The sequence below is a fragment of the Thermobia domestica genome, chromosome 9 (genome assembly GCF_964235325.1).
Source record: "Thermobia domestica chromosome 9, izTheDome1.hap1.1, whole genome shotgun sequence".
Lineage (NCBI taxonomy): Eukaryota > Metazoa > Arthropoda > Insecta > Zygentoma > Lepismatidae > Thermobia > Thermobia domestica.
The window spans coordinates 147525461-147551954 of record NC_137462.1 but is presented as its reverse complement, the minus strand read 5'-3'; the positions used below and the strand labels follow the sequence as shown (position 1 = coordinate 147551954).

The window sequence follows — 26494 nt, the reverse complement described above, 5'->3', positions numbered from 1 at the left end:
ACAAGACCATGAAATTAGTTAATAACTAAAATTATTACTATTACCTGGAGTTACTTCATTTTCTGCTTTACATTTGTTTTTTATTTCCTGATGTCTCCCTCCACCAGCCTGAAATATAAAACATATGATGTTACAAAAACATAATAAATACAAAAAAATCATCATATTAAATAGCTAACATCACACTATATCAGATACAATTTTGAAATTATTTTTGATAGCATTGAAAACAAATTTTCTTTTTCCATGTGTATACTACTATACGTAGGCCGTACAATGGCATGTTGATGAGATGTTTCGGCTATAAAGATGTATTTTATAATGCCCTTTATATCATAAAAAAATATTTGATGTATTCACTGCCTTCTAGGTACTAGACCGTAAAGAATTTCAGATAATTCATTGTATTTCATGTATATGAACAGGTGAACACTAAGAAAGTTTTGTTGGGAGAGATTCAATCTATTGATGGGTATCCAATACTACAAGGCACTACGTCTATGTAGTATTAAATGGGTATTTTTATGCATCCGAGAGGACTGTAAGTAACTGTAAAATACTTAAACCTATAATTTCAGAAAAAAAATATAAAACTAGATTGTTTTTATAAGAGAAAGAGTACAGATTAAGTGTAGAATCATATTGTAATGCTACATAAATCATTTCCTTGTTAAACAGGTATAGTTTTATTGAGAAAGTGTAAAAATGTACGTTGAGTTACGAAGTTTTGTGTAGGCCGGACCCGGTGAACTCCCATGGGTGCATCACACTGGGATTTAGGATTAAATGGGAAAGCGACCTGGGACCTATAAGTGAAGTACCACCCCGGCATTTGCCTGGTGTGAATGAGGAAAACCCAGGAAAACCTCATTCAGGATGACTGGCGTTTTACACTTTTTCGACCTAGTGCTCCCACCGGGAATCGAACCCTGGACCGTTTGTGGACTAAATGGTCCTCTATCAGCTATCTAACAGGTTATACTTTCTTCGTAGTCTGTTAGACGTAAAAATCAATTAGCAACTGTATTATTAGCCTCTTCGCAAAGGAATATGTAGCTTAACACTTTTTCGTGTTTTTATGATTTCTGTTTTATGATTTCTATAAATTAACAGAAACGTAATGTAAAAAAATGCCCAGTAATTATTTATTATTCTTGCGTAAAATAATTACAGTGTTTGCTATTTGGTCTTCACCTATTTATATTCATTCATGCATTACGGTAGAAGAAAAGAAATAGAACGACGTGGCACATAACATTCAACGAAGCATAGCAAAACAAAATACCTAAACAGGTAACAGCTTTCATCTTAAAAGATGTTTACATTTTCATTGCTAGACATCAAACGAATAATGCTTTCTTCCAGGTGCGAGCCACAATAAATTTTCTTCGCAAGCATCACAACCCAAGAAAGCATTCTGCGAAACTCCTTTCTCATTAAAAAAATAGCCAAAATTCTACTTGATTTTAGCATTAAAAGTGTTTAAATTTCTTCCGGAATGGTTCTAAAAAAGAGATTCAAAATAGTCATAAAGTAGGTGTGCGAAACAAAATGTACAGTCTTGTTATAAGAAAGTAATCACAGACACGACCTGTACAAGGTCGTAAACGTTATATTTAACAGAGTGGTTCGTATCTTGCTCTTGACATATTACATGCTTCCAAAATTATTTTGATATATTTTGATATTTTTTCTGAAAATCGACGAATGAATACTTTCATTAATTAACTTCTTGTAATCTTATAAAAATCCCCCAACATATTAATCTGGCGCGTGGAGTATCCTATTCGATCCCAGCTCGCGCCATGTGAACTTTGTGGTAGACAAAAACAGTGTGCGTGGGTTCCACCCCTTTTATTCATTCCACCATTCCATTCATTTTTCATCACCGTCTCCTGTAGCCTAGCCGGCATAACCGTAATACGAAAACTCAAAGATTTCATGTTTTTCATTTTTTCCAACATACTAACACTAGATTTCGTAACCTTCACCTTATGCATTGATGTTTCGATATGAAATTCAATGCTAAGATTACTTTGGAACGGTAATTTTCGACTTCAAGTAACACCAGGAATGTACTCAAATTCATTTCGTCTATTCTAGATATTCCTCCCAGTAGAATATACTGTGCAGACGAAACAAGACGAAACAAACTAGAACTTTAAAGATAATATAATAGTAACAATTAGGAAAAAAGACTGGTTGAAGGGAAGGGATTTGCAGAGGATCAACCGAAGAATAAAGGATGTAGTAGAATAAATTATGAATAAAACAAAACAAAATAAACAACGATCCTGAAAGAAAATGTTTTAAAAAAGTCATATTTGGCTGAATGCAAAATATTATCCTTTCAAAGCAAAGTTTTATCAATGTTAAAATAATCACAACTAAACTTAATAACAGTAATGCATTTAAAAGAGTGAAGATCCGTTTGAAACACTAACTAGATACTTCATGGACGCCAAGTATGAAGAAAGAAAAGTTGATTCATTAGACCTTTTAAATGTATCGCAGTTAAGTTTGGGACACATGTTACCTACATATTGAACATTATTCAAATTGCATACTATTTGATATTTTAATGTACAGGTGTGCTATGTGATTAACTGAATATTGCATTTTAGAATTGTTTAATGGAGCCATTCAACCTACGATAACATTTAAATATATTATACATATAAAGTTAACTGATAAATTAAAATTCTGCAACTAAAAGTGTCATTTATGATAATTCTATAACGCTGTAAATAGAAATATGTAGAAAACTACATCATACTAGTTAGGCCTTATTATGAATTTAACGCTCACCTAATGTGATAGATGGTGATCCCCTCTGAATCAAAACGGGATAATTTCAGATATAGATATGAGCAGGCCACTGACGGATCTAGAAGGTAAAATCTGAGGGGGGGAGAGGGGTTCATCGATGCGGGCGAGTTTTTAATGTCACTATTATCTATTTCAAAGATAAGTAAATTGTTTCTATTGTGGTATGTGGGCTAGTAGCTTTTTTCTTGGGCTAGTAAAATTTTGTTGCTTATTTGCATTCCTGATTTATACATTAACAAACATGCGCAGGAGAAAAGTGCGAAGAATAGAGAGAGCCAACAGTGTGGGGCTTTAAAGCGTTCCACTACAATAACATAGTAACTTGTTAAAACTGTTTGTTGGTGTGTGGGGAGGGGGGTGGAGTTGAAGAAGGATGGGTCATTCTGTTACAGATATGCTGCCTTTTGTTCTGCATTTCGAGAAGACACGGTATTTGACAATTTCATGAGTTTTTTTTTCTCTTATCACTGCAAGTACATTATAAATACTGCACTCAATGAGGGATGTTCGAGCCGGGTGAGCCTCCCCTTAATACGCCACTGGATACGATTATGTTCCTGTTTTTGATTTTTACACGCACGAGAAGATAAAATTTTGTTCGCACAGATATGTAGTAGAAAACGGCAATCAATGTCATACAGCAATTAGAAATGTCAGGATAAGCAACTTTAGACTGAAGGTAAAATTCTACTAACGCTAAAAAAAAAAGGAAACAGCATTTTGAACGTTGAATCACAAGACAACTCGTCAGTAGAAAGTTCATATTTCACCCAATATTTTTTTCTTTGTTTCAGAACAAATCGGAAAATACTCCAGGTATTTTATATTTTCAATCCCACGTTGAACGACATCACTAGAAAGAAGTGTTTCACTGGAATCAATGAAATCAGTCAGTGTGTAAGAGTAATTTCGGTTTTCTTCTCCAAACGTTTGCATCACGAATTTGACTTCTTGGTTGTTGCCTCTATCTTAGATTATAGTTTAGGGTCTCTTTCAGCAGTGAGGTTCTATGAGACGTGGTCGTACAACTTAACGCGTGATGCAACCCGCATGGCTCTCGACAGAAATCGAACACGTGTCAAATACATTGAAAACAAATCCATTGCCATTATATTATTTTACACAGAAAACAGTGACAAATGTATCTTGAAGACTAATATTAACAGTATTCAAGATTATAATTGGGGAGAGGACTTCAACTTCTATTTGAGGGTCTCCTCTGTAAGAGTTTGGCAACATGATTCAGGGAAACTCGAAATAAAATCAAAACATAGGTTTTATTTAAATGTTCTTCTTGTATATACATAACAAATAGCTTTGGTGTGAGAACATAATAAGTTGAAGTTTCATGAAAATAAAATGTTCTGCGGACCCCTCCTTTCAATGTGTCGCGACCTCCGCAGGTCCGCGGACCACAGATTGGGAAATACTGCTTTATAGTGCAAGTATTACGAAATAGAGAATTTTTTAAAATCTAATTTAGACTTGAGCTCTGTGTGCCCGGACCAAAGCGGCAAACTAATATTTATTTATTTATTTATTTTGATGGTCAAAAACACACTCAACTCAAAGTTAGCAACGCCATCTATTTAGCTGTACATGTTGTTATAGAGAATTTATCAGAGAACTGCATTAATATGCTAGACAAATCTGCAAGGGGTCCGAACTTCTTACTCCAAATCACAATTTAGCTTAACAGGTTGTTTCTCAAATTTATTCGACAGGTATATGAGTCACAAATTATTTATTATTGTATATTTGATATGATTTGTTTTCAATGACAGTCTTAAATAGAGTAGATAATACCTTCTATAATACTTTACGGAATTTCGAAAGGAGGAGTGCTATATTATAATTAATCCAAGAGACACGGAAATTGGAATTCGGCCCTAGTGATATGAATTTAGGATATGGGATGATAATGTTAAAGTCTCATAAATTGATTGTATCATGCTTCGCACCTGAAAATAACATATCAAACTTTTTGTTATTCTACACATTTCTTAGTGCTTCTCATGTTCTAGATTACTATGTTCTATAGAGCTTAATAATGCCTTTTGCGAATTTTACATTTATTTTTTTTTTTAAAAAAAACGTAGAATGACATCAGTTCCATGTCGAATAGCTTTTAAAAGGAAATTGTTTATCTCATTAGAATTTGTCATGTTTTTAAATAATATAATGTTAAATAAATAACTATAGGTTTTATAGAACTTGTTTTGGGGTATGAGAGAACTCTAAGTTTTTCACAGTTACAGTTTAAAATGTGCTTCAAATTACTGGGCAGAGAATCGATTATGATGTTAGGAACAATATTTCTTTTAAGTGCAAGATCTTAAGCACTCAAGCAAACATATTTAGTTTCAGTTTCAAAAATCTGGAAAGTCATTTCAGTCTGAAAGATTAACAAATAATAATAATAATAATAATAATAATAATAATAATAATAATAATAATAATAATAATAATAATAATAATAATAATAATAATAATAATGGAAGAAAGCCAGAGAAGTACAATCTCGAAATTATATATTGAAAGTACCATTAAGTCATTAATCTGATACAACTGAGAAAGTAAGTTAGCCTAATTATGATGTACGGACTTGGGCAGGGGCGGATCCAAGGGGGGCGATCGGGACAATCGCCCGTCCTCCAAAGAAGGAAACTTTTTTGTATATATATATTTATCATATATATAAATAAAACACATCCCAGAGTTTGGAGCTCTTGAAAGTAGCTCTAAGTAGCAGTATTACAACCCACCGCCCCCCCTAGAAGTTCATCCTGGACTTGGGATTTGAATCTAAGATCTCACGAATCGAAAGAGCAGCGCAAACTATTTACTTCACATTCTTTTAACCTTATCTTTACCTTTTAACCAAAGGAAATATTTGATAGAACTAATGGTAAGCCTAGTTGTCAACTACGTATGTTAATAATGGCAAGTTTGAACTAAATATTGAATTAAAATAGAATATTTAAAAATATATATATAATAATAATATATAATTTATTCAACAAATATCGGAGAATCATGTTTCCAATGGCGTCAATAGAAACTCACCAATTGATCTATGTAACTTTCATTGTGCCTTGTAACTTGTTCCACCTCGCAATACTTTACTCACCACTTTTAGGTTCTAAGAATTTATGAATTAGTGTAGTGATTCTGCCTGAAATTTGTTTCTAGAGAATAGTTGAGTAAATTGGTTGCTAACTAGACATTTCATACTGTCTAGTGGTAGTTTACGTCGTTTTTCAGCTGGATTGATATCAAACATGCAATATTATTTACAATTTTATTCAACAAAGTACAATTTTATTTGACACCCTGCAACCCTACTAATCAGAGATAGTTCGAATAGTCAGCAGCAAAATATTGTCCCTCTCCTTTCTTCTATTAGTTAAGAATTTCAGCAGCAATCTTTCTTCTTTTGGCTAATGACCATAAGATGAAGAAGAAAGATAAGCACTACAGGAAATGGCCCTATTTTGACCACTTGAAGAAATATGCTGTTGAGGAAATAACCCTATTTCTTCTCATAGAGGAACACAGTAATAGGATGGGACAAGCTATTTTTATATGGATTCAGAATCCATGAATTATATTTTATCTCAGTTTTATTATTCTACTGAAACTGCAAGTAGTAACAAACAGTAGACCTTTAGGTTTCAATAGTGATTCCTATATGTTTGAAAGGTATAGGACGAAATTGTTTTTGATATGGATTAAGTGTGAGGTGAACAGTTCCATCTCATTTATTATTCCTATATTGCAGCCAAAAGTTATAGATCTCTTTCAATATTGAGTTCGTACAGTTTGAAAATCTACCGTAGGTTCAAAACGAAACTCACTTGATATAATATTCCAAACAATAAGAATTATTTGGAAATTTTGGTAATGTAAAGTTTAATTTAATTTTTCAATTTAAAACAGTACAAATAAGTTCAAGCATAATATTATTCACAATGGATGGGAATATTACCAATAATTCTATGTGGAAACATGCTTCTAAGAAGTCAAATCTATTGTAAAAAGTAACACAAAATTTTAAGGAGAGAAGCTTATGTTCGAGGGATGCTTAAATTAGATTAAATATGGTGCATATTTCGAACTGGAAAAAATTAACAAACATATCATTACAATAATTAAAATATTATAACATTGTTTCTTACAACTACGAAATCAAAATTCCTCTTAAAACTTTATTATTTAGACATTTTGAAATAAAAAAATGTTTTAAAATATTTACCTGAACATATACAACTGTAATAACTACAGAGGCGACAAGAGATAGAAATTTAAACGTCATACTCGTGCTGGAATCTTGATACAATAATAATACACTGATGAATGAAATATGTTATTTATACGGATGTAACTTAACCTTGAGTAAATGAATTAGAAGATTTCAAAATTGCACTGTTGCGTGTTCTCTGGTACATAATTATATGTTTCACAATTTTACACGTGACCATATATACGCAATAATTTCCGTAAAGCAATATTGAACAATGTAAGTTTTATTATTATTATACGTATTTACAAATTACCAATAGATTTGCTAGTTGGAAATTTTAAAATAACCAATCTTTTATTGTTTACTATCTTGAATTTTTCTAATGAATAAATTAATTTAAAGCCATTGTGGAAAGATCTTGAACAACGCAAATCATATTACTCATGATATTCATACGTTATATACGAGGTATGTTAGAAACGCAATGATGCTGATACGATTTGCACGAACCGACAATGTGACTGTCTTCATTTTCACATGGGAATTTAGTTGGTCCTTACCGTTGACTAAGTATAAGCTTGAAAGTTTCAACTTGATCTACTTGCTACACGATTGCTGGGAACATCTGAAGTATAATTGTGTTTGTTAGATGCCTTACAAAAATTGTTCGTTGAATGTTTGAGTAAAGCTGTGCCATCAAATTTTGTGTAAAACTTGGTAAATCTGCTACCGTTACTTACGAAAAGTTACAAAAGACTTACGAAGATAGGGCACACAAGTTTTCATTTTTATAAGGCTAAGAGTAAGTAGAAGACGAACCAGAAGAATGAGCAAATCAGAATCAGATGTATGCTCCCCCTTCTTTTTGACAGTCGGGGGATCGTCCATAAGGAATTTGTGCCACCGGGACAAATTGTCAGTCAAATTTTATATCGAGAAGTCCATGAAAGACTCAAGAAAAGGGTGACACCTGCGAGACCAACTATTACACGCAACAAACCATATCACACATCAGTCTTTATCAATAATGTTTCTTTTTTCTTCTTTTCTTTTAGAGAAAAGCATTCCAGTGATTGTTCAGCACCCTATACCCGGATTTCAGCCCCTGTGACTTCTTTTTTTTCCTTTGCTGATAAAACACATGAAAAGGCGCTAATTTGGTAATTCGGATAATTATGCAGTTGACCGTAGCGGACGAGCTGAGAGATATTCCAGCAGGAAGCCTTGTAGCACTACTAGGACGAATGAAAATAACATTTCCATGGCAGTGTAGCTGCTCCCCTGAGTCGTCCGTACTCCCAGGGCCGTCGCATGGGTTGTAAACTCCCGGAGCGAGAATTCCAAGGCGCCCCCCCAAAGTGTTATGAGAAACAATCAGAGTTTATTCTGTACTAATAGATTTAAATATGGAATGTAAGAGAAAAATGTTGGTATTATATCCATTTTTTAAATTGAATGGCTTTTGTAGCTAAAAGATAGTAGTTAATGAAAACATGGTTTTGAATTATTGAAATCGAGTGCTATTCTTGTTTATTTTGAAATTGATACACATCAACATAGTAATAGCATAGAGTATACAAATAACGATACAAATATTAAGTTCCAAGATTTAAAGAAAATCTTCTCACAAGGGACTGCAGAGAGTTTCAGATGAATAATCCTAGACAATGTTTTACATTATCGGAAATCTTCAAGTTCAACACTCTATCGGGAGTCCTTCAAGGATCTAATCTAGATCCCCTGTTGTTTCTTCTTGTTATTAATGATATTCCTCTGTGTTTTAAAACCTCTCAAATTCTTCTTTTTGCTGACAGTCTCAAATTACACTACAAATAAGTTAATTTGATGACTGCGTGAATTTCAATAAGATCTACAGAGTTCAAATATGGTGTGATAAGAATAAAATAGTCTTGAATGTGTCCAAATGTGAATCTGTATCTTTCACGATTAAAGAAAATTTAATTAACTTTACCTATACAATAAGTGGCACTTCCTTGTCTATCCCAAATACTATCAAAGATCTCGGACTTATATGAGATAGTAAATTAACTTTTGCTCAATACATTGACGCAATAACGAGCAGTGCATATAGAAATCTAGGTTTAATTTATAGGATAAGACAGATTTCTACAAAGAGTCAACATTTATAAGGTTATATTTTTGATATGTGAGGTCAAAATTAGAATATTTTTGTACTGTTTGGACACCAAATGTCACTAAATACTCTGATGCAATAGAAAATATACAGTTTAAATTTTAAAAAAATGCTAGCATACAAGAAAAGTGTTTCATATCTAAAGAATGTCCCCTATGAAAACATAGTAACGAATTTTAGTTTTCGAACATTAGAAAAAAGGAAATGGGTGTTTAATCTGTTGTTCTTACATAAATTATTAAACGGTACTGGCAGTGGTGCAGTAAAGTAAGATAGAATGGGTAAGAGTGGGGTATACTTCACTATTCCAATGAATTCAGGATTAATCTTTTATAACTCCATCCCTGTTATCCTTGGAATGGCGAAATTCTTTCAAATTTTGTTTCTGCAAAAAGATAGATAGTGTAAGGCACGTTCATTGCACACTATAGGGGATGTCATCAAAGAAGCAGTGTTGCTAACACAACATAAGTTACATTTTTTAGTGGCACAACATCAGGTTTTTGCTCCTATGGAATGAAAATGTGAAACGTGAGCTAACAAGCTACGACTTCTCTGTCAGTTTTGGAAACTAACACCACTATACCGGTATAGTGTGTTGATAGAACCTGATGTTGATGAAGTACAAGGAAAGATGTCTCCTACACGAAGAATAGTTCGGGTGAAGTCATCTGTGAATAATGCAGTAAAATCTATATCAACAAAGGAAGTAGCAGGTAAAATTGTTATTTACTCTGATAGCCAGGGTCGTAATATGTTCTCTATGCTAAAAGATAAGGTAAATAATATTGGTGTACAAGGTTTGGTTAAACCAGGCGCAAATCTTAAAGAAGTTACCCAACCTATTATGGCATCTGTTGATAAACTTACAAAAGAGGATACAGTGATAATATTCGGAGGCACAAATGATGTGTCAAAAAATGAGTCAAAAAATGTTATAGACATACTGCGTCTATGGTTGCCTTATATGACACATACAAATGTAATAGTTGTACATTTGCCTTATAGGCATGATCTAGCTGATTTCTCGTGTGTAAACAAAGAAATGCTGAAAACAAATGAGAGTTTGAAGAGGTTGTGTAAGCACTTTGGGAATATAAGGCTGTTAGATGTTAGTAGTATGCCAAAGGAATACCACACAAGGCATGGTATGCATTTAAATCGTAATGGTAAAGATTACATTTGTAACGAACTAAGTGAAATGATAAAACGTGACATAGTAACCTGTCCTATTCCCCTCCCTTATCTAGAAAGAAGGAATGAAAATGTGGTAAATTCCTTTTCAAATGTGGAAGAACTTCCTTTTCTAGTTCTCATCCAGAAAAAATATGCAAAGGTCCATTAAATATTTATCATCATAATGTACAAGGGCTTGGAACAAAGCTTGAATTATTAGAAGTGCTCCTGGATAAATTAAACAATATAAACATTGTATGTCTTTCTGAACAGTGGCTTGATAGCAACGCCATAAAATTAGTGAATTTTAGTAAGTTTAAGTTAGCATCATACTATTGTCGTTCGGCAAGGAAGCACTGTGGAGTCTGTATTTTTACAAATGATGATGTAAACTATACTGAGTTAGATATAAGTCAGTTCATCTGTGAAATGCACATTGAAGCAACGGCCCTGAAACTAAATGAGTCTAATGCTTACATAATATGTCTATATAGACCTTATGCTGGCGATATGTCTATCTTCTTTAATAAATTAGAATCCATGCTGAATCATTTGTTTGTTAAGCCTCGAAACGTAATTATTTGTGGTGATGTAAATATTGATTGATTAATTGACTCGAAGTATGTCTCATTTAGAAGGTTTGCTGAACACATTTAATATGCATGCCGTTATAAATGAACCCACGCGATTTGAAAAAACAGCTTTAGATCAGTTCATAATTATGAAAAATCAATCAATAAATGTATCACGTGTTTTCAATCCTGTTTTTTTCAGATCATGACGCTATATACGTACAATTACCATTGATAGATAAATTAGTTAAAAATAAAAACTATACAGCCTTAAAGAGATCCTTTTCAGAGAGGATTATTCAATATATGTGTTATTTAATAAGTCAAGAAACATGGGAGGAGATATGTAAATATAGTTCCATGGATGAAAAGTTTAAAGCTTTTATGGATACATTTTTATATTATTTTAATATTGCTTTTCCCTTAAAAAGTCGCACTATTTCGAAACGCATTGATAAAAGTTGGATTACAAATGGAATTAGAAAATCCAGTACCAATTTGATAAGATTTAATAAGATCCTTAAGTCTGGTAACTTTAAATCTGATGATTTAGAGAAATATATACAACTGTATAGGAAAATCTATAAGAAGGTCATAAGGGCAGCAAAATTAATGCGAAACAATAGCTTGATTTTAAATGTCCGAAATAAGACTAAAGCAATGTGGCAAATAATCAATAAAACTCTTGGCACAAGCAGGCCTAAGAGTGTAGAATATCTTAAACTAAATGGTAAAATTATAAACAATCCACAGCAAATTGCAGATATATTTAACGATCATTTTGTGAATTCAGCTGATCAAACTAATAATACTGATCACTCAAAAATAATGCAGAAACTCCCAAATCAAGGAGAAATAAACACAAAGTCTATGTTCTTATATCCAGTTTCTGTAGATGAGATAAAGGAATAATTAAATCCTTATCAAACAGCAGTTCTTCAGATATGGATGAAGTCCCTTCCATTTTAATTAAAAAATGTGCGAAACATATCACACATCAACTTTATTACCTTATAAATTTCTCTTTAGAAAACGGTATATTTCCCACACTACTTAAAAATGCTAAGGTTCTTCCAACTTTTAAAAAGGGTGATGAAAATGTCATGACAAATTATCGACCTATTTCAGTGTTATCGATATTTTCAAAAATATTTGAGTCAGTCATGGCAAAACGTCTTAGCAAATTTTTAATAAATCATAATATTATCTCGACTTTTCAGCACGGATTTCAGAAGAATAAAAGTATTGATACCGCTTTATTTGATTTTCTTACAGATGACCTCAAATCACACGATAATAAGAATTATGTTATAGGTTTGTTCATCGACCTGTCAAAGGCATTTGACAAAATTGATCACAATATTATGCTAAATAAATTGTCTCAATATGGCATACGTGGCGTATTAAACCAGTGGTTTTCATCCTAACTAACAAATAGATGCCAAACTGTTCAAATAACAGAAGTTGATTCAAATCGATCCTGCACTTTCTTCTCAAAAGAAACAAAAGTTACCATAGGTGTCCCTCAGGACTCTATTTTAGGCCCAACTCTACTCATAATTTACATAAATGATCTGATAAAAACTTTACACCCCACAAAAGGCATGTTATATGCTGATGATATAAATATAATTTTTACTGGACAAGACCCAAATTTAGTATTGGTAAAGACAGAAAAGGTTATAAGCAAAATAGGTACTTGGTCGAATGCAAATAACCTTCTCCTAAATACAGATAAAACAGTCGCGACAAACTTTCGTTTTCCAGGAAATAATCCATCCTTCCCTTCGCTAAACATTAATGGAAAACAAATTGAGTATTCTAATGCAACAAAATTACTTGGTGTTTACACCGATGATGATTTGTCTTGGCAAACCCATGTTAAAACATTAAATAAAAAATTGACTACTTTATGTCTTGCGTTCTCTAGGTTACGTGATACAGTTTCACGAAATAGCTTATTATCGATATACTATGCAAAAGTTCAATCACTCCTCAGTTTTGGAATTATTTTGGGGGGATCAGCCGCATGCAGTCAAGAAACATTTCGGATACAAAAGAAGATACTACGAATAATATTCAGACTAAATAAAAGAACATAATGTGAACAAATATTTAGATCACAAAAAATTTTAACCCTTCCAAGCCTATATATATATAAATCTATACACTTCGTGAAACAAAACTAACAGATGTTTGTACAAACAAGAGATATTCATGCATACTTGACAACTGTAGAACTTATAGGAGATACTCTCCATATTGTAAGTCAAACAGGTAAAATAAATAAATAAATATAACATCATGAATATTACAAGGGGTTCATTGCAAGAAACGTACCACTGCTTCCATTTGTGCCATTTGCATTACCTAATAAAATGTTCAATATATATATATGTATGCTTATAATATAAAGTAACATATTTAGGTGTTAGCAGATTTGAAGGAATAAACAAGTAGAAAATAAAATATTTAGGTGCACAAAAGTAATCAGAAAAAATGTATATACTAGTTTTTATAATGTGAAGTTGGCAACACTGCACCAGAATAATGCCTCTGAGTGCCCCTGCATGTTGCGATACCAAAATTGTTTCAAAATAAAATAAAATAAATAGCCTAAACACTGGATTATAACAGTTAGCGTATGCGATGAATAGCCTCCTAGTACTACCAAGGGAGGGCCTCTGAGGCCCACAGTACTTTCTTTATTTATAAATAGAAAAACAAAACACTGAAAAACTAATCAAGTACGTTTTACGATGAATGGGGTCAAGCTTGACAATATCAATTTCTTTTTCAGATTTTTTATGCATTTAAGTTAGAAATGATACAAAATGTAACAAAAATAATTTGTGGTCTCCCCCCCCCTTGGTGTTCCTAGGGTTAAGCCTATTGTGTTGTCCTTCAAAAAAAAAATAAATTGTAGTTAGCCGTAGCCTCATCATTATTAAAATATCTGAATTAACATTATTTTTTTTAAAGTTTCATTACCAACATATTCTGAATTCCTTGAATTTTGTTTATTTGTCGTCCCGGCGCCCCCTCTGATCGAGGCGCTCAGGGCAATCGCCCCGCTCACGTGACGGCCCTGCGTACCCCCTTTTATTTTCAGAAGTCTCAAATACACTTTATGATCTGGGAACGTTTTACAATAACTGAATATTCTGAGAAGGAACAAAACCTGAAGATAAAATGTTATTGCGCAATACTTTTATGAGCAGATTTAATGGCTTAGTACGATTATTTGTGTATTTTTCGAGCAACAATGAGTATGAGGACTGTACAGGAAGATGAAATTAAAATAATGTATGTTAAGAAAGCCATCAGGAAAGTCGAAGTAACATTGCAGATGACGATAAAACGTTAATATACTCTGAAAGTGATAGAGAATGTGCTGACAAGTCAAGTTTTAGTGTTGATTCTATTGGTGGAGCGCCTAATATTGGTTTGTTTTGTAAGAATGGTCTTAAGTATATATATATATATATATATATATATATATATATATATATATATATATATATATAGAGAGAGAGAGAGAGAGAGAGAGAGAGGAACAATGGGTCGTGATAAATTCAAAGAACTGTTGTCCTCTTGTGACTTGTTGACAGAGGTACAGAGGTGCCTGAGGTGAAAGGAGGAAATTAGTTTAATTTGTTTCCTTGTGGTAGATTTTCGACAATTTCGATTCGTTGTTTATGATATACTATGTGCCATGCGAACATACAATAGTGACTGAAAAGCTGAGTTTGTATCATGGTGGATGCCGATTCGAGGTAATGAAAAATACGCCAGGAAAGTATAGCATGCTCATTCGTATGCTAGCAGATGACGAAAATCGTTACGGAGGTTCGTAATTTACTCTGCCCAGCCCATTCTTCTTTTGCCAATATGTGATACCACCATCGTTTGCATTGTCTATCTTTCATTATTTTTTACGATTCAACAGTTTATTTTATGTATTTATATAACATTCCATAGAACTTCTCCCACCAACTTTGATCCCCTTCCCCTCCATTTCTTATGATGCTCAGCAGCTATTATAACTTTGCACATACACATGCTTTCACATCCTCTTTGTGGCGCAGTATGTCTCATAACGCAACTCGGTTCATCCATTCGGACTCTTGTTAGGAATATATCGAGAACTACAGTATTACTTCAATAGGGTCCTTGTAAACTTATCTATACATTGAATGGATGATTAAGCTAACATAATTTACTTTCAGACATTGATCAAACCTAACAGTAGCAGATATAGTATCGTAATTTGTTCACAAATACTAGCTACATATCTTCTAAACAACCCCTGCAATAGCCTGTATTGACAAACACATTTGTAACATTTCTTATTAAAATAAAACTTCATAAGATATAATTTTACAACTCATAATTATTAGTAGAAGTCAATAAATAAGTCAGAAAGATATCAGTAGTGGTTAAAAATGAATTTCACAAACATGCAAAATTGATCCCCCTTTTGTCTTTCATGTGACAAATTATACCTCTGGCTACCTAGGGTTAAGCGTTCTTAGGCGGATGCCTCTTTTGTTTTCCATGCGAAATTAATACTTGTAACATAATTTGAACTTAGATACACATAAACGTGTCTTCTTCACCTGTCTTCGCGCCGAAATAAATGTACATAATTTTTTTAAAGTTGGAATACTAAACATGTGGCAAACATCCCTTAAGCTGGTCAGACAGTTTTTGTTTGATTCTCAGTTCAAATCTCAGTCCCTTCTCCTAGATATTTGCCTTTGCTTCAGCGTCAATAAAGAAACGCATATAAAAACAATATTCAACAACAAAAATGTAAATTGAACAAAATCAGCTAATTCTTATTGATTTTGTGGTGCTGATCACGAATTTGAAAGTTATTTTGGAATATTAGCTCTACTTTTCATTTTACAGGCATGTCTAATAATAACGCTTTAAAAATAAATATATTCGCTTCGTTTGGGGTAAAATGTTACACTGATCTGGCAACACTGGAGAAACTATATGAACGCTTGGTTTCATTGTGTTCCTTATCTCAGTAGTGTTCTGCTATTGTTAGAAAAGACAGGTTTAGTGCAGTTATCAGTGTTTTTGGTGTGACGTTTGTGTAGTGCAGGACATAAAAATACAACTACAAGTACGCAAAAATACTGGTATTTCGAATGTATATTTTTAAATAGTTGTCGGAACTATTTCAAGTGACATTTTGAGGATTTCAATAAATAAAAATGCCGCGAAATTGTGTAAACAGTGCGGATAGCTTCTGCTACGTGTGTGGGGAAGTGACATTTTCCTCACAAAAGCAGACTATAACACCACTAATAAGAAAAGCCTATCAATATTACTTTGATTCTAAAATTGGAGACCAAGATAAATCTTGGGCACCCCACATTGTGTGTAACACTTGTGCCAGCAATCTAAGAAGTTGGATTAATGGAAAGGGGCGCTCAATGCCTTTTGCAGTGCCCATGATTTGGAGGGAGCCAAGCGACCACATCAGAGACTGTTATTTTTGTATGGTTCCTTCCGTCAAGAAGAAGCGGGCCTTGATCTATCCTAACATTCCTTCTGCAATACGCACTGTTCCACATGGAGAAGGACTACCTGTTCCTGACCCACCTAAAGAATACGATCTTTTTTCTGATGATGATCAAGAAGTTGAAGCTCCTGAATCAAGTACTTCGAAGGACCCTACGTTTGTTGTAGAAGAACCTCCATGTGAACCACATAGACTTACTCAAGAGGAACTAAGTGATCTAATCAGAGACTTGGACCTCTCGAAAAGCAAAGCCGAAATTTTAGCGTCACGCTTAAAGCAATGGAATATATTGCAGGAAAAAGTAAATATTTCAGTGTATCGGAATAGGGAGAAGATGTTCACTTCATTTTTTACTATGGAAGACACACTTGTGGCATGTACAGATGTAAATGGTCTCATGAGGGCACTTAAAATTAATTCCGAACGTACGGAGTGGAGGCTCTTTATGATTCGTCCAAGGTGAGTTTAAAGGCAGTGCTTTTACATATTGGAAAGGAACTTCCTTCAATTCTTGTAGGTTACGCAGTTCATATGAAGGAATCTTATGAAAACTTGAAACGTTTACTTCAAGCCATAATATATTACGATTTTCAGTGGCTCATTTGTGCTGACCTTACAGTAATAGCACTGTTGCTAGGTATGCAGTTAGGGTATACAACGTATTATTGCTTTATATGTGAATGGGACAGTAGAGATCGTGGATCTCATTACCGCAAAAGTGATTGGAGTACCAGAGAAACTCTTCAGCCGGGAGTGAAAAATGTGCAGCATGAACCACTGGTAGATCGTAACCGAATATTGCTTCCCCATCTACATATTAAATTAGGTCTTATGAAAAGTTTTGTTAAGAGCATGAACCAAGAGGATGAGGCCTATAAGTACCTAAGAGGACAATTCCCTCGATTAAGTGAAGCCAAAGTTAAAGAGGGTGTTTTCATAGGGCCACAGATTAGGCAACTATTCAAAGATCACAAGTTCGACGAAATTCTCCAAGGTGAGGAGAAAGCTGCGTGGCAAAGCTTGAATATTGTTTGTTCACAGTTCTTGGGAAGACACCGAGCAACAAATTACAAACAACTGGTAGCAAAGTTGTTATTGTGCTACGAAAATCTTGGTTGCAATATGTCTCTGAAACTCCACTTTCTTCATTCACACCTAGACTTCTTTCCCGAAGATTGTGGAGCAGTAAGTGACGAACATGGTGAGCGTTTCCATCAAGATATTGTAGCCATGGAGAAGAGATATGAGGGAAAGTGGAGTTCTAACATATTGGCCGACTACTGTTGGACTATTGCAAGGGATGTTCCAGATGTAACCTACAAAAGGCAAGCCACGCGAAGACGCTCAAAATAAAATAAACATAATCCTGTACAAGGGATCACTTGAAACTTTTGTCTACATTGCAGTGTACTTCTTGCACAAAAAGGCATTTGTACATGTTTTTCATGTTTTGATGTTAATACTGATTTTCATTACGGAATTGTTAATGTTTAATTTGACCACGGTTACTTTATTTTCTGTATCGCTGTGAAACTGGTATTTGCGCGATTTTGAAAAAGGAAGTACAAGGGTATAGAAAGCTATAGGTTAGAATATTTCTTAACTCCCCAGCTTATCACATCACAGTGAAATAGATAAAAAAGTGAAATGTAGGCTTTTACAAGGATTTTGCTTAAATGTTCTATAAAAATTAATACATTTGTATATATACAGCTACTGTTGTACAAGGGCGTTTTTTTCACAACCTGAGCTAAGAAAATTTTTCTATTATCATTTCCTTTCATATTGTGCTTAAATGAATGTAAAAATCACAATTTCATAGAATTTACATACTTTCGATCAAAATTTGTTGAACAGTGAAATATTTCTAGGCCTAGTTTTCTGCCGAGAATGTCCAAATCGATAATTCTTACATTTTAGGCCGCTTTTTCTTGAAATTGTATTACTGCCTCTGACTTTACAGATTTTATTAAAGTTTAAAATTCTGTTTGTTGATGTTTAGTATCCTTTTCAGCACCGACCTACAGTTGAAGTGGAGTTCGAACCAAAGGTTCAATATATTCTCCTACTGGAAACTGAACCCAAGAATAAAGATGCACGGATAGTTACTGGACTAGGTTAGAAAACTAAAATAAAGTTGTGTATGGTATTTCAAATACAAACAAAATCCACACTTAACTTATTTCTTTACTTATCAAACTAAGATGAGAACATTATTCAATTACTCAGTATTCACAGAATCTTACGATGATCTTAGAATGGGATTTATTAAATGTTATACGTAGTAGTGTGTACGCAAGTATCTAACTTTCCTTATAAAGTTTCGTAAAAGAATGCACAAATGTCATAAGCTTACAAGGGAACCTTCCGAAAATGATAGTTGCAGGGAAAGATGTAACCTATGCCAATTGAAAGAGTTGTAACAGAGATGAGCATTCCCAAAAAATTAGCTGCCCATAGCAATAAGTTCAAGAAATATAAGGGATGGAAGTTCGGGAAACTGCAAGGTTGGACAAGGGGGGAAAAGTGCAAATTCCGCAAAAAAGGTGGGCACGGCAAAATACAATTCTGACAAGTGATGAATAGAAAGAGACTTGCCACAATAGGAAAAAAATAAAGGTTATCAGTGAAGTTAACAGTGTTGCCAACTGCAATGAATAGTACATGTTTTGCAAAGAGCTCTATATGAAGTGAGTGCAATATTCAGTGTCAACCTGTAATATAGAACATGAGATATGACGTGTATAATCATTGGTACAAAAAAAATAGAAAAAAAACAGTAGTACGACAAATACGGAAAAGACGAAGTTGGCCATAATGCGCCACATTTGATCACAAGCTGTGCATATTAGAATGAACAAAACAAGAAATCAACAACTATGCAGGAAACCGACGTACCTAGAGTCGAAAAGAAAAACGAGTTCCAAAGTTGGCAACACTGGCCATGAAAATCCAGACAAGTCTAATATAGTTAGGCCATTCGCTTCACAAAAAGAAAATTCCGGCTACAGGCATTAGCCTTCGCATCATTTGTACATACTCGTCAACATTGTACGTGCAATTGTTCGATGAGACAATGGTCCAAACAGAAGATACATTTGCAGTGAGCACATCGGAATACTTCCAATCCGTCACACATGGTACAATGATCGCCTGTGAATGTCTGGAAACAGTACTCTAGAGGTGTCGGAACCTTTGGTGGTCTTTCTATCACATATCCACATCTGTAGAAAGCAAACATAACCAATGGCTTGATCTGCTGTGTGCTTCTGTCTGCAGTACTATCACCGCTTATATGAGATATCCAGAGTGTCCCACCTAACTCTGCGACTGAAATAGTTTCAAAGCGAAAAAAATGTGACACATCCAGTTGTGCAGGAATGTACCCATGTCAGCGAGCGACAAACTTCTGTGAGACGCAAGTGCCCCCATTGTCCCCCATCATAGGGTCTCAGGGGCCAACTTCAAAATTTCAAATAGCACCATCGGTCGAGTTATATTTCTTTCGATAAATCTTGGAATATGCAACAACGCGTATCAGAAATATTTACTATATGGGATTTCAAAATGGCCGCCAAAATATCTGCTCGGTGACAAGAACAACGTGCGTTTTTGGCGGCCATTTTGAAACCCGTGCTTCATATAGCAAATATTTCTTATAGGCGGTGTTGCATCTATCCGGAGAAATATCATCCGCCCCCTGTTCCCATTTGAAATGTTGCGCCTGATCCCTCGAGCCTTATGATGGGGGCCCTAGGGGACTTGCTACTTACAAAGTTTTCTTGGCCCTCGACATGAGTACATTCCTGTGCAATTGGATTTGCAACATCTTTTTTTCGCTTCGCAGCAATTTGAGATCACAATGTTCGATGCCATGTTAAGACGCAACATATATTTGTGGCGGCCATTTTGAAAACCATGCTTCATATAGCAAATGTTTCCTAAAGGTGTTGTTGCACATTCCATGATCTATCGAAAGAGGTACCACTCGGTCTCTGTTGCCATTTGAAAGTTTGAAGTTGGGTCCTAGGCCCTATGATGGGGATCCTGGGGGCACTTGCTTCTCACAGACTTTTATCACCCCCTGACATTGGTACATTCCTGCACAACTGGATCCCTCACATTTTTGTTCGTTTCGAAAATCTTGCAGGTCACAAAGTTTGCTGGGACACCCTGTATATTCCCACATACGACCCAACCATGACATAATGTTCACTACTTCTATTATCGGTTGTTGTCTCAACCCAACCATTTCATGTTCCCCGACTTGACATTGCCGCAATCACTCTAGCATTGATGCATTCCGCGTGATGCCTGTTGCCGGAATTTTCTTTTTGTGAAGCGACTGGCCTAACTATATTAGACTTGTCTGGATGTTCATGGCCAGTGTTGCAAACTTTGGAACTCGTTTTTCTTTTCGGCTCTAGGTACGTCGATTTCCTGCATAGTTGGTGCTTCTTGTTTTGTCCATTCTAATATGCACAGCTCGTGATCAAATGTAGCGCATTATGGCCAACTTCGTTTTTTCCGTATTTTTCGTACTACTGTTTTTCTATTTTCTTTTGATATATTGTACCACTGGTTATACACGTCATATCTTATGTTCTACCTTACAGGTTGACACTGAATATTGCACTCACTTCATAGAGTGCTCTTTGCAAAACATGTACTATTCATTGCAGTTGGCAACACTGTTAACCCCACTGGTGGCCTTCATTTGTTTTGTTCCCTATTGTGGCATGTCTCTTTCTATATATCACTTGTCAGAATTGCCGTGTCCACCTTTTTTGCGGAACTTGCACTTCCCCCCCCCCCCTTGTCCAACCTTGCAGTTTCCCGAACTTCCATCCCTTATATTTCTTGAACCTATTGCTATGGGCAGCTAATTTTTTGGGAATGAACATCTCTGTTACAGTTCTTTCAACTGGCATAGGCCACATCTTTCCCTGCAACTATCATTTTCGGAAGGTTCCCTTGTTAGTTGTACAAATAATATACCACTAGAAAGCTCAAATTTTCAAGATTGGTTTTAATTGTGGGTTTTCAGGTAGATACAAACCGAAAAATATAAACTTATGTGAGCTGGGACCATTTGGCGTAAAAATCATAACAACTTCTGCAGCAATTTGATATCTCAAATCGTTCCGGATATATTAAAAACAAGGGCAGATATTGTTATACAACTTAAAATCACTTATTTGTTGGAACTTCTTAAAAATTATTATTGTTTTACTTTGTTGTTAACAAAATATTATAGCAATATTTTTTGTGTAGTGTTATGTAAGTGCGTGGTTTTAATTATTACAAGCTATTACCATTATATAATATTAACCAGTATTTCAAAGTTTCATCATCTCTCAAAACAGTTTGAGATATCAAATTGCCATAAACGACAGTACATACTTATGCTTATTGAAAACCATCTATGTAATATTGGATATGACACTAGACTAAATATATTTTAGAACTAAAACCTTTCGCCAAAAGTTAAATTTTCATTCCTGTGTAATTATGTATCAATTCATTAAACATTTATCGAATCATGGCCATGTTCATATTATTCAACAATATGGTACTTTTGATGTGCGTTGTCACTTCCGTTCCATTTACGCTGTTACTGTTGCAGAAGCATCCAAACTTCGAGTGTTTGGGATACTGTAGAATTCTAAATTTGTAACACTATGTCATAAATGTAGTGTTGTAACTTTTCCTTTAGGTTTGAAATATGTAATCAGATGTAATACCATTTGAAAAATATAAGTTTATGTTGAATATGCAACACTATTAATCTGTCAGTATAATAGATTGTATTAAGCATTGTTCCTTTGTCGATATTTTCATGATACAAAATTTCACGTATTATATCTGTCATACAAAGGTTACAAGAACTTATGAAAATAAATGCTCCTTCTGCAACCGTATAAAATTGAATGCTATCTTACGTTGAGAAATGAAAAAAATGGTAGCAGGAATTAAACTGCAAATAAAGAAATAGACATGTAATCACTTTTAGAATATTGAAGAGAATTATTTGATTTTGTGAAATAAATGTTGTAAATGTTTAACCATTAATTCGCAGTGTGGTGATTTGAAGCCCACTTTAAATTGTAGATCAATATATCATGATTCTGCAATGAGAAGTTAAACTTTGATACCAAATCCACCAACTCCAATATATATTTTTATTTCTTTTTAGAAAATTACATCTAAGGGATTTTACTCTTTTACATAATGTGTCTTAGTATATTTCGATTAATGTGCAACTGGTAACACTATATTCGATATTTTTGTGCATATTTCCGTTTCATTTTTCTAATGGAAAGAAATAAACACATTTCATACATCTTTTTTTATATCAGTTTTCGTTTCCGTATCAAAACACGCAAACGTAAATTAGTAATAGAAGGGGTTTGTTATGTAGTATTAAAAATATGATGAAAAGAAGAAAATAACAAAACACGAAACAACTTTTTATATTACGTAACAGTACCTGATATTACGTATATTACATAACACAATAAAAGTCTTGGATCTGTCGCTACACCAAAATCTACAGCACATAAATTTCTTAATACTTTATTTACCTAAAACATACGCGAGAAACATATTAGGGACCACCCTCTTATAACCTGCGGGATACTGAACTCTTAAAAAAAATACTCTCTAAATGTCTAGTCGCTGTATGTTAGTTTTAAGATTCCCTTTCTTGATTCAGTTACTTAGTATTTTATGTCATTGATAATAATAATAATAATAATAATAATAATAATAATAATAATAATAATAATAATAATAATAATAATAATAATAATAATAATAATAATAATAATAATAATAATAATTGTTTGAAATATGTTTATTGGAAGCAAACAGCATTACAGCCACAAGTGCCACAAAGGAAAAAAATGTTTTTACAAGCATAGGGCCCAAGCAAATAGAATTAACAACATAAAACTGATCATACAAAAATAGGTGAAATGGATAAAATATTAGTTCAGAGAAAATAGCATAAAAGCATGCAGTATCTGTTACAAACTGGAAAATACAAAAATTACAATAATAAAAAAAAATAAGCATAATTAATATGCATATAGAAAAAGTATACCATATAGAATAAGTATACATTATAAAATAAAAAAGTTAATTATTTACCGTGTAGTTGAAACAGTTTAGAAAATATTGAAAGAAAGAAAAACAAGTTCAGAAAGACACTATGTACCCAGACAACACGTACGTATACGACACATGTGCACTATCCATTCATAAGCCGTACATTTGCACATGTGCATTTGTGTGGATGATGAACACATACATAACCCGTGCATAAGCCGTACACGTGAATTTGCGTGGATGAAGCACACATACATAACCAGTGTATGTGCACATGTGCATTTGCATGGGTTATGCACACGTACATAACCAGTAACTAAGTCTTGCATGTGCACATGTGCATTTGAATGAAAAAAGCACACATTTATATAATCCGTGCCTAAGCCGATACGTGCACATGTGCGTTTGCGTGGATGAAGCACACGTACAGAACCCGTGCTTAAGCCGTCATGTGGACATGTGCATTGCATGGATAAAGCACACATTTATAACCCATGCTTAAGCCGTTATATACACATATGCATTGCATGGATGCAGCGCACGTACGTGACCCATGCTTAAGCCGTTATGTACACATGTGCATTTGGATGGATGAAGCACACATTTATATAACCTGTTCTGTAGCCGTTATGTACACATGTGCATTTGCGTGGATGCAGCGCACGTACATAACCCATGCTTGAGCCGTGCATGTGCACTTATGCATTTGTATGGATGAAGCACATTTAAATTACCGATGCTTAAGCCGTTGTGTACACATGTGCATTTGCACAGCTACTGCTCGTGTGTATGAGACGTCCATAATACCATGCAAGTGTATACTTTTACTTTCATTCTTTTACTCTCATTCTCATCAACGATATAAAGTAACATCCATTTTTGGTAGGTGTCGTTTTTCCTCCAGGCGGTGTTATAGAGACTTTTCGACCAATGACAGCTGAATGAGTGTAAAAACTCCATAACGTCCGCTGAGCTAGGATACAAGATAAACAGGTGGCAGCACTACTGATGTAACTATTGTCAGACAGTTCATAGGTTTACAAAATTATTTTTGTGGCCGATTACAGCAGAATATGTTGCGTTATTTGTTACTTGGCAAACATGTCAAAGATACTACTTAAAGCTTTGCTCGTTGCAAATAATAAACTCCAAAAGTAACATTCTCACTGACAATTATCAGTTACTTGTGATATACTTTGAAGGTGATGTCTTTGGTGTTATAGATGGTGTTACTGCGTAAGGCACTAAATATATAAACTCTTTTTTTCGTTGCATCTTGAATATGCTTTTACATCACCTCTGCTCTACGAGGAAATCACTTGTGTCTTACATGTACAAGTCATCTGGGTACTGCGTGTAAATCACCAATGTGTTACGTATAAATCATCTCTGTCCTACATGTAAATCACTTGGTTGCTGCGTTTAAATCACCTGTGTACTACATGTAAATCACCTCTGTCCTACATGTAAATCACTTGTGTGCTACGTGTAAATCACCGCTGTCCTAGATGTAAATGTGCACTACATGTAAATCGAATACGTGCTACTTGTAAATCACCTGCGCGGTAGGTGTAAATCACTTGTGCAGGACGAGTACATGTGCATTGCACATGTCCTGCGCACGTGAAGATGTTGAATAGGACCTGTGACGTATATGTGCATCACATGTACAGGCGTGCATTTATACAGATGATGCACATGTTGCATTCGTGCAATTGTACATGTACTATACGGGTACTGTACGTGCATTGTGCTGTCTGGGTAGCTGCTATTACAGATGGAAAATAAATATTTCTAAGTTAAACACATCAAGTAAAATACAGTGATTCATAAGGCTAGTAATAATAATGATGAAAATCAAATGAGCATACAAAAAAGATTACATATGACAAATAAAATAAAATTCAAGACCAAGATAAAAAAAAGTGCAGTATCCATAGAAAAGAAAAAATTAAGCATAGAGGAAGAGAAATGGTGATAGGAAAAGATGATAGGTCTTCTTTCTTCATTCTCGGAATTAGAAGCGATGTCATCCCTTTCGGAATAGCTTTCAGATAGATTACTATCCTTTTCACATGGTCTGGATTCAGCTATCTTACGTTCCACATGAGCTACGATGACGACAGGATCGGGATTACAATTTGCTGACTAAGCTTCTCCCTGATAGTATGTATTACTTCTTGCAATCTCCTAATCTGTTTTGTATGGTAATTAACCAGCGTTTCTACCACTTCAACGGCATTTCTCACAACCGCAAAACTATGGATAATTTGTTCTATCCTATTGTCGGTTAGTTCCAGTTTGGTGTTTATCTGTTCCGACATTTGTTCTATTCTTTCACTTAAACGCTGCGCTATTTGTTCCACTTTGGTATCCAATTTTTGTGTTAAGTGTTCCATTTTGGTATTCATTTGTACCATCATAACATCTACCTGCTCTTTATTAGTATTTAAATGTTGCGTTACTTGTTCCAATTTGGAATCCATATGCTGTCCTAGTTGTCGTGTAAGATCAATCACCGTCGTTAATGTCTCAGTTACTGGTAAATTAGTATCTTCAACTCCAGTACTGGTATCTTCATTCCTATGAATATTCATTTTGGTATTTCTGTATATTTTCCTTTTATTTCGTAATAAAATATACTCCGTGGTGTTGAAATATATGAGACAGTTTACTGACTTCTAACTAATCTCAAAGCTCCCATTCCGGCACCATTTATGTGTAACGTTATTCTCCGTTACATTCCCCATTTCAAATATTAAATAGTTAGTATTTATAGAGTTCAGAAGATTAAAATAAGACACACATCACGATTACACACTTTAGAATATATATTTTGTGCAATAAATACTAAATATGACACATCTCAG

At 34.2% G+C, this 26494-nt stretch overlaps 1 protein-coding gene across 1 annotated transcript in view; it reads right to left on the bottom strand.

The window, feature by feature from the left end:
- The window catches only part of LOC145661055 (uncharacterized), a 62252-nt gene extending 55108 nt beyond the window's left edge, over positions 1–7144 (bottom strand). The window contains exons 1-2 of the mRNA XM_081726493.1: positions 7085–7144; positions 45–108 (exon numbers count right to left, since the gene is read on the bottom strand). Of these exons, the coding sequence (XP_081582619.1) occupies positions 45–108; positions 7085–7144 (124 nt within the window). The remainder of the gene's footprint in view (positions 1–44; positions 109–7084) is intronic.
- Between the last annotated feature and the right edge of the window lie 19350 nt (positions 7145–26494).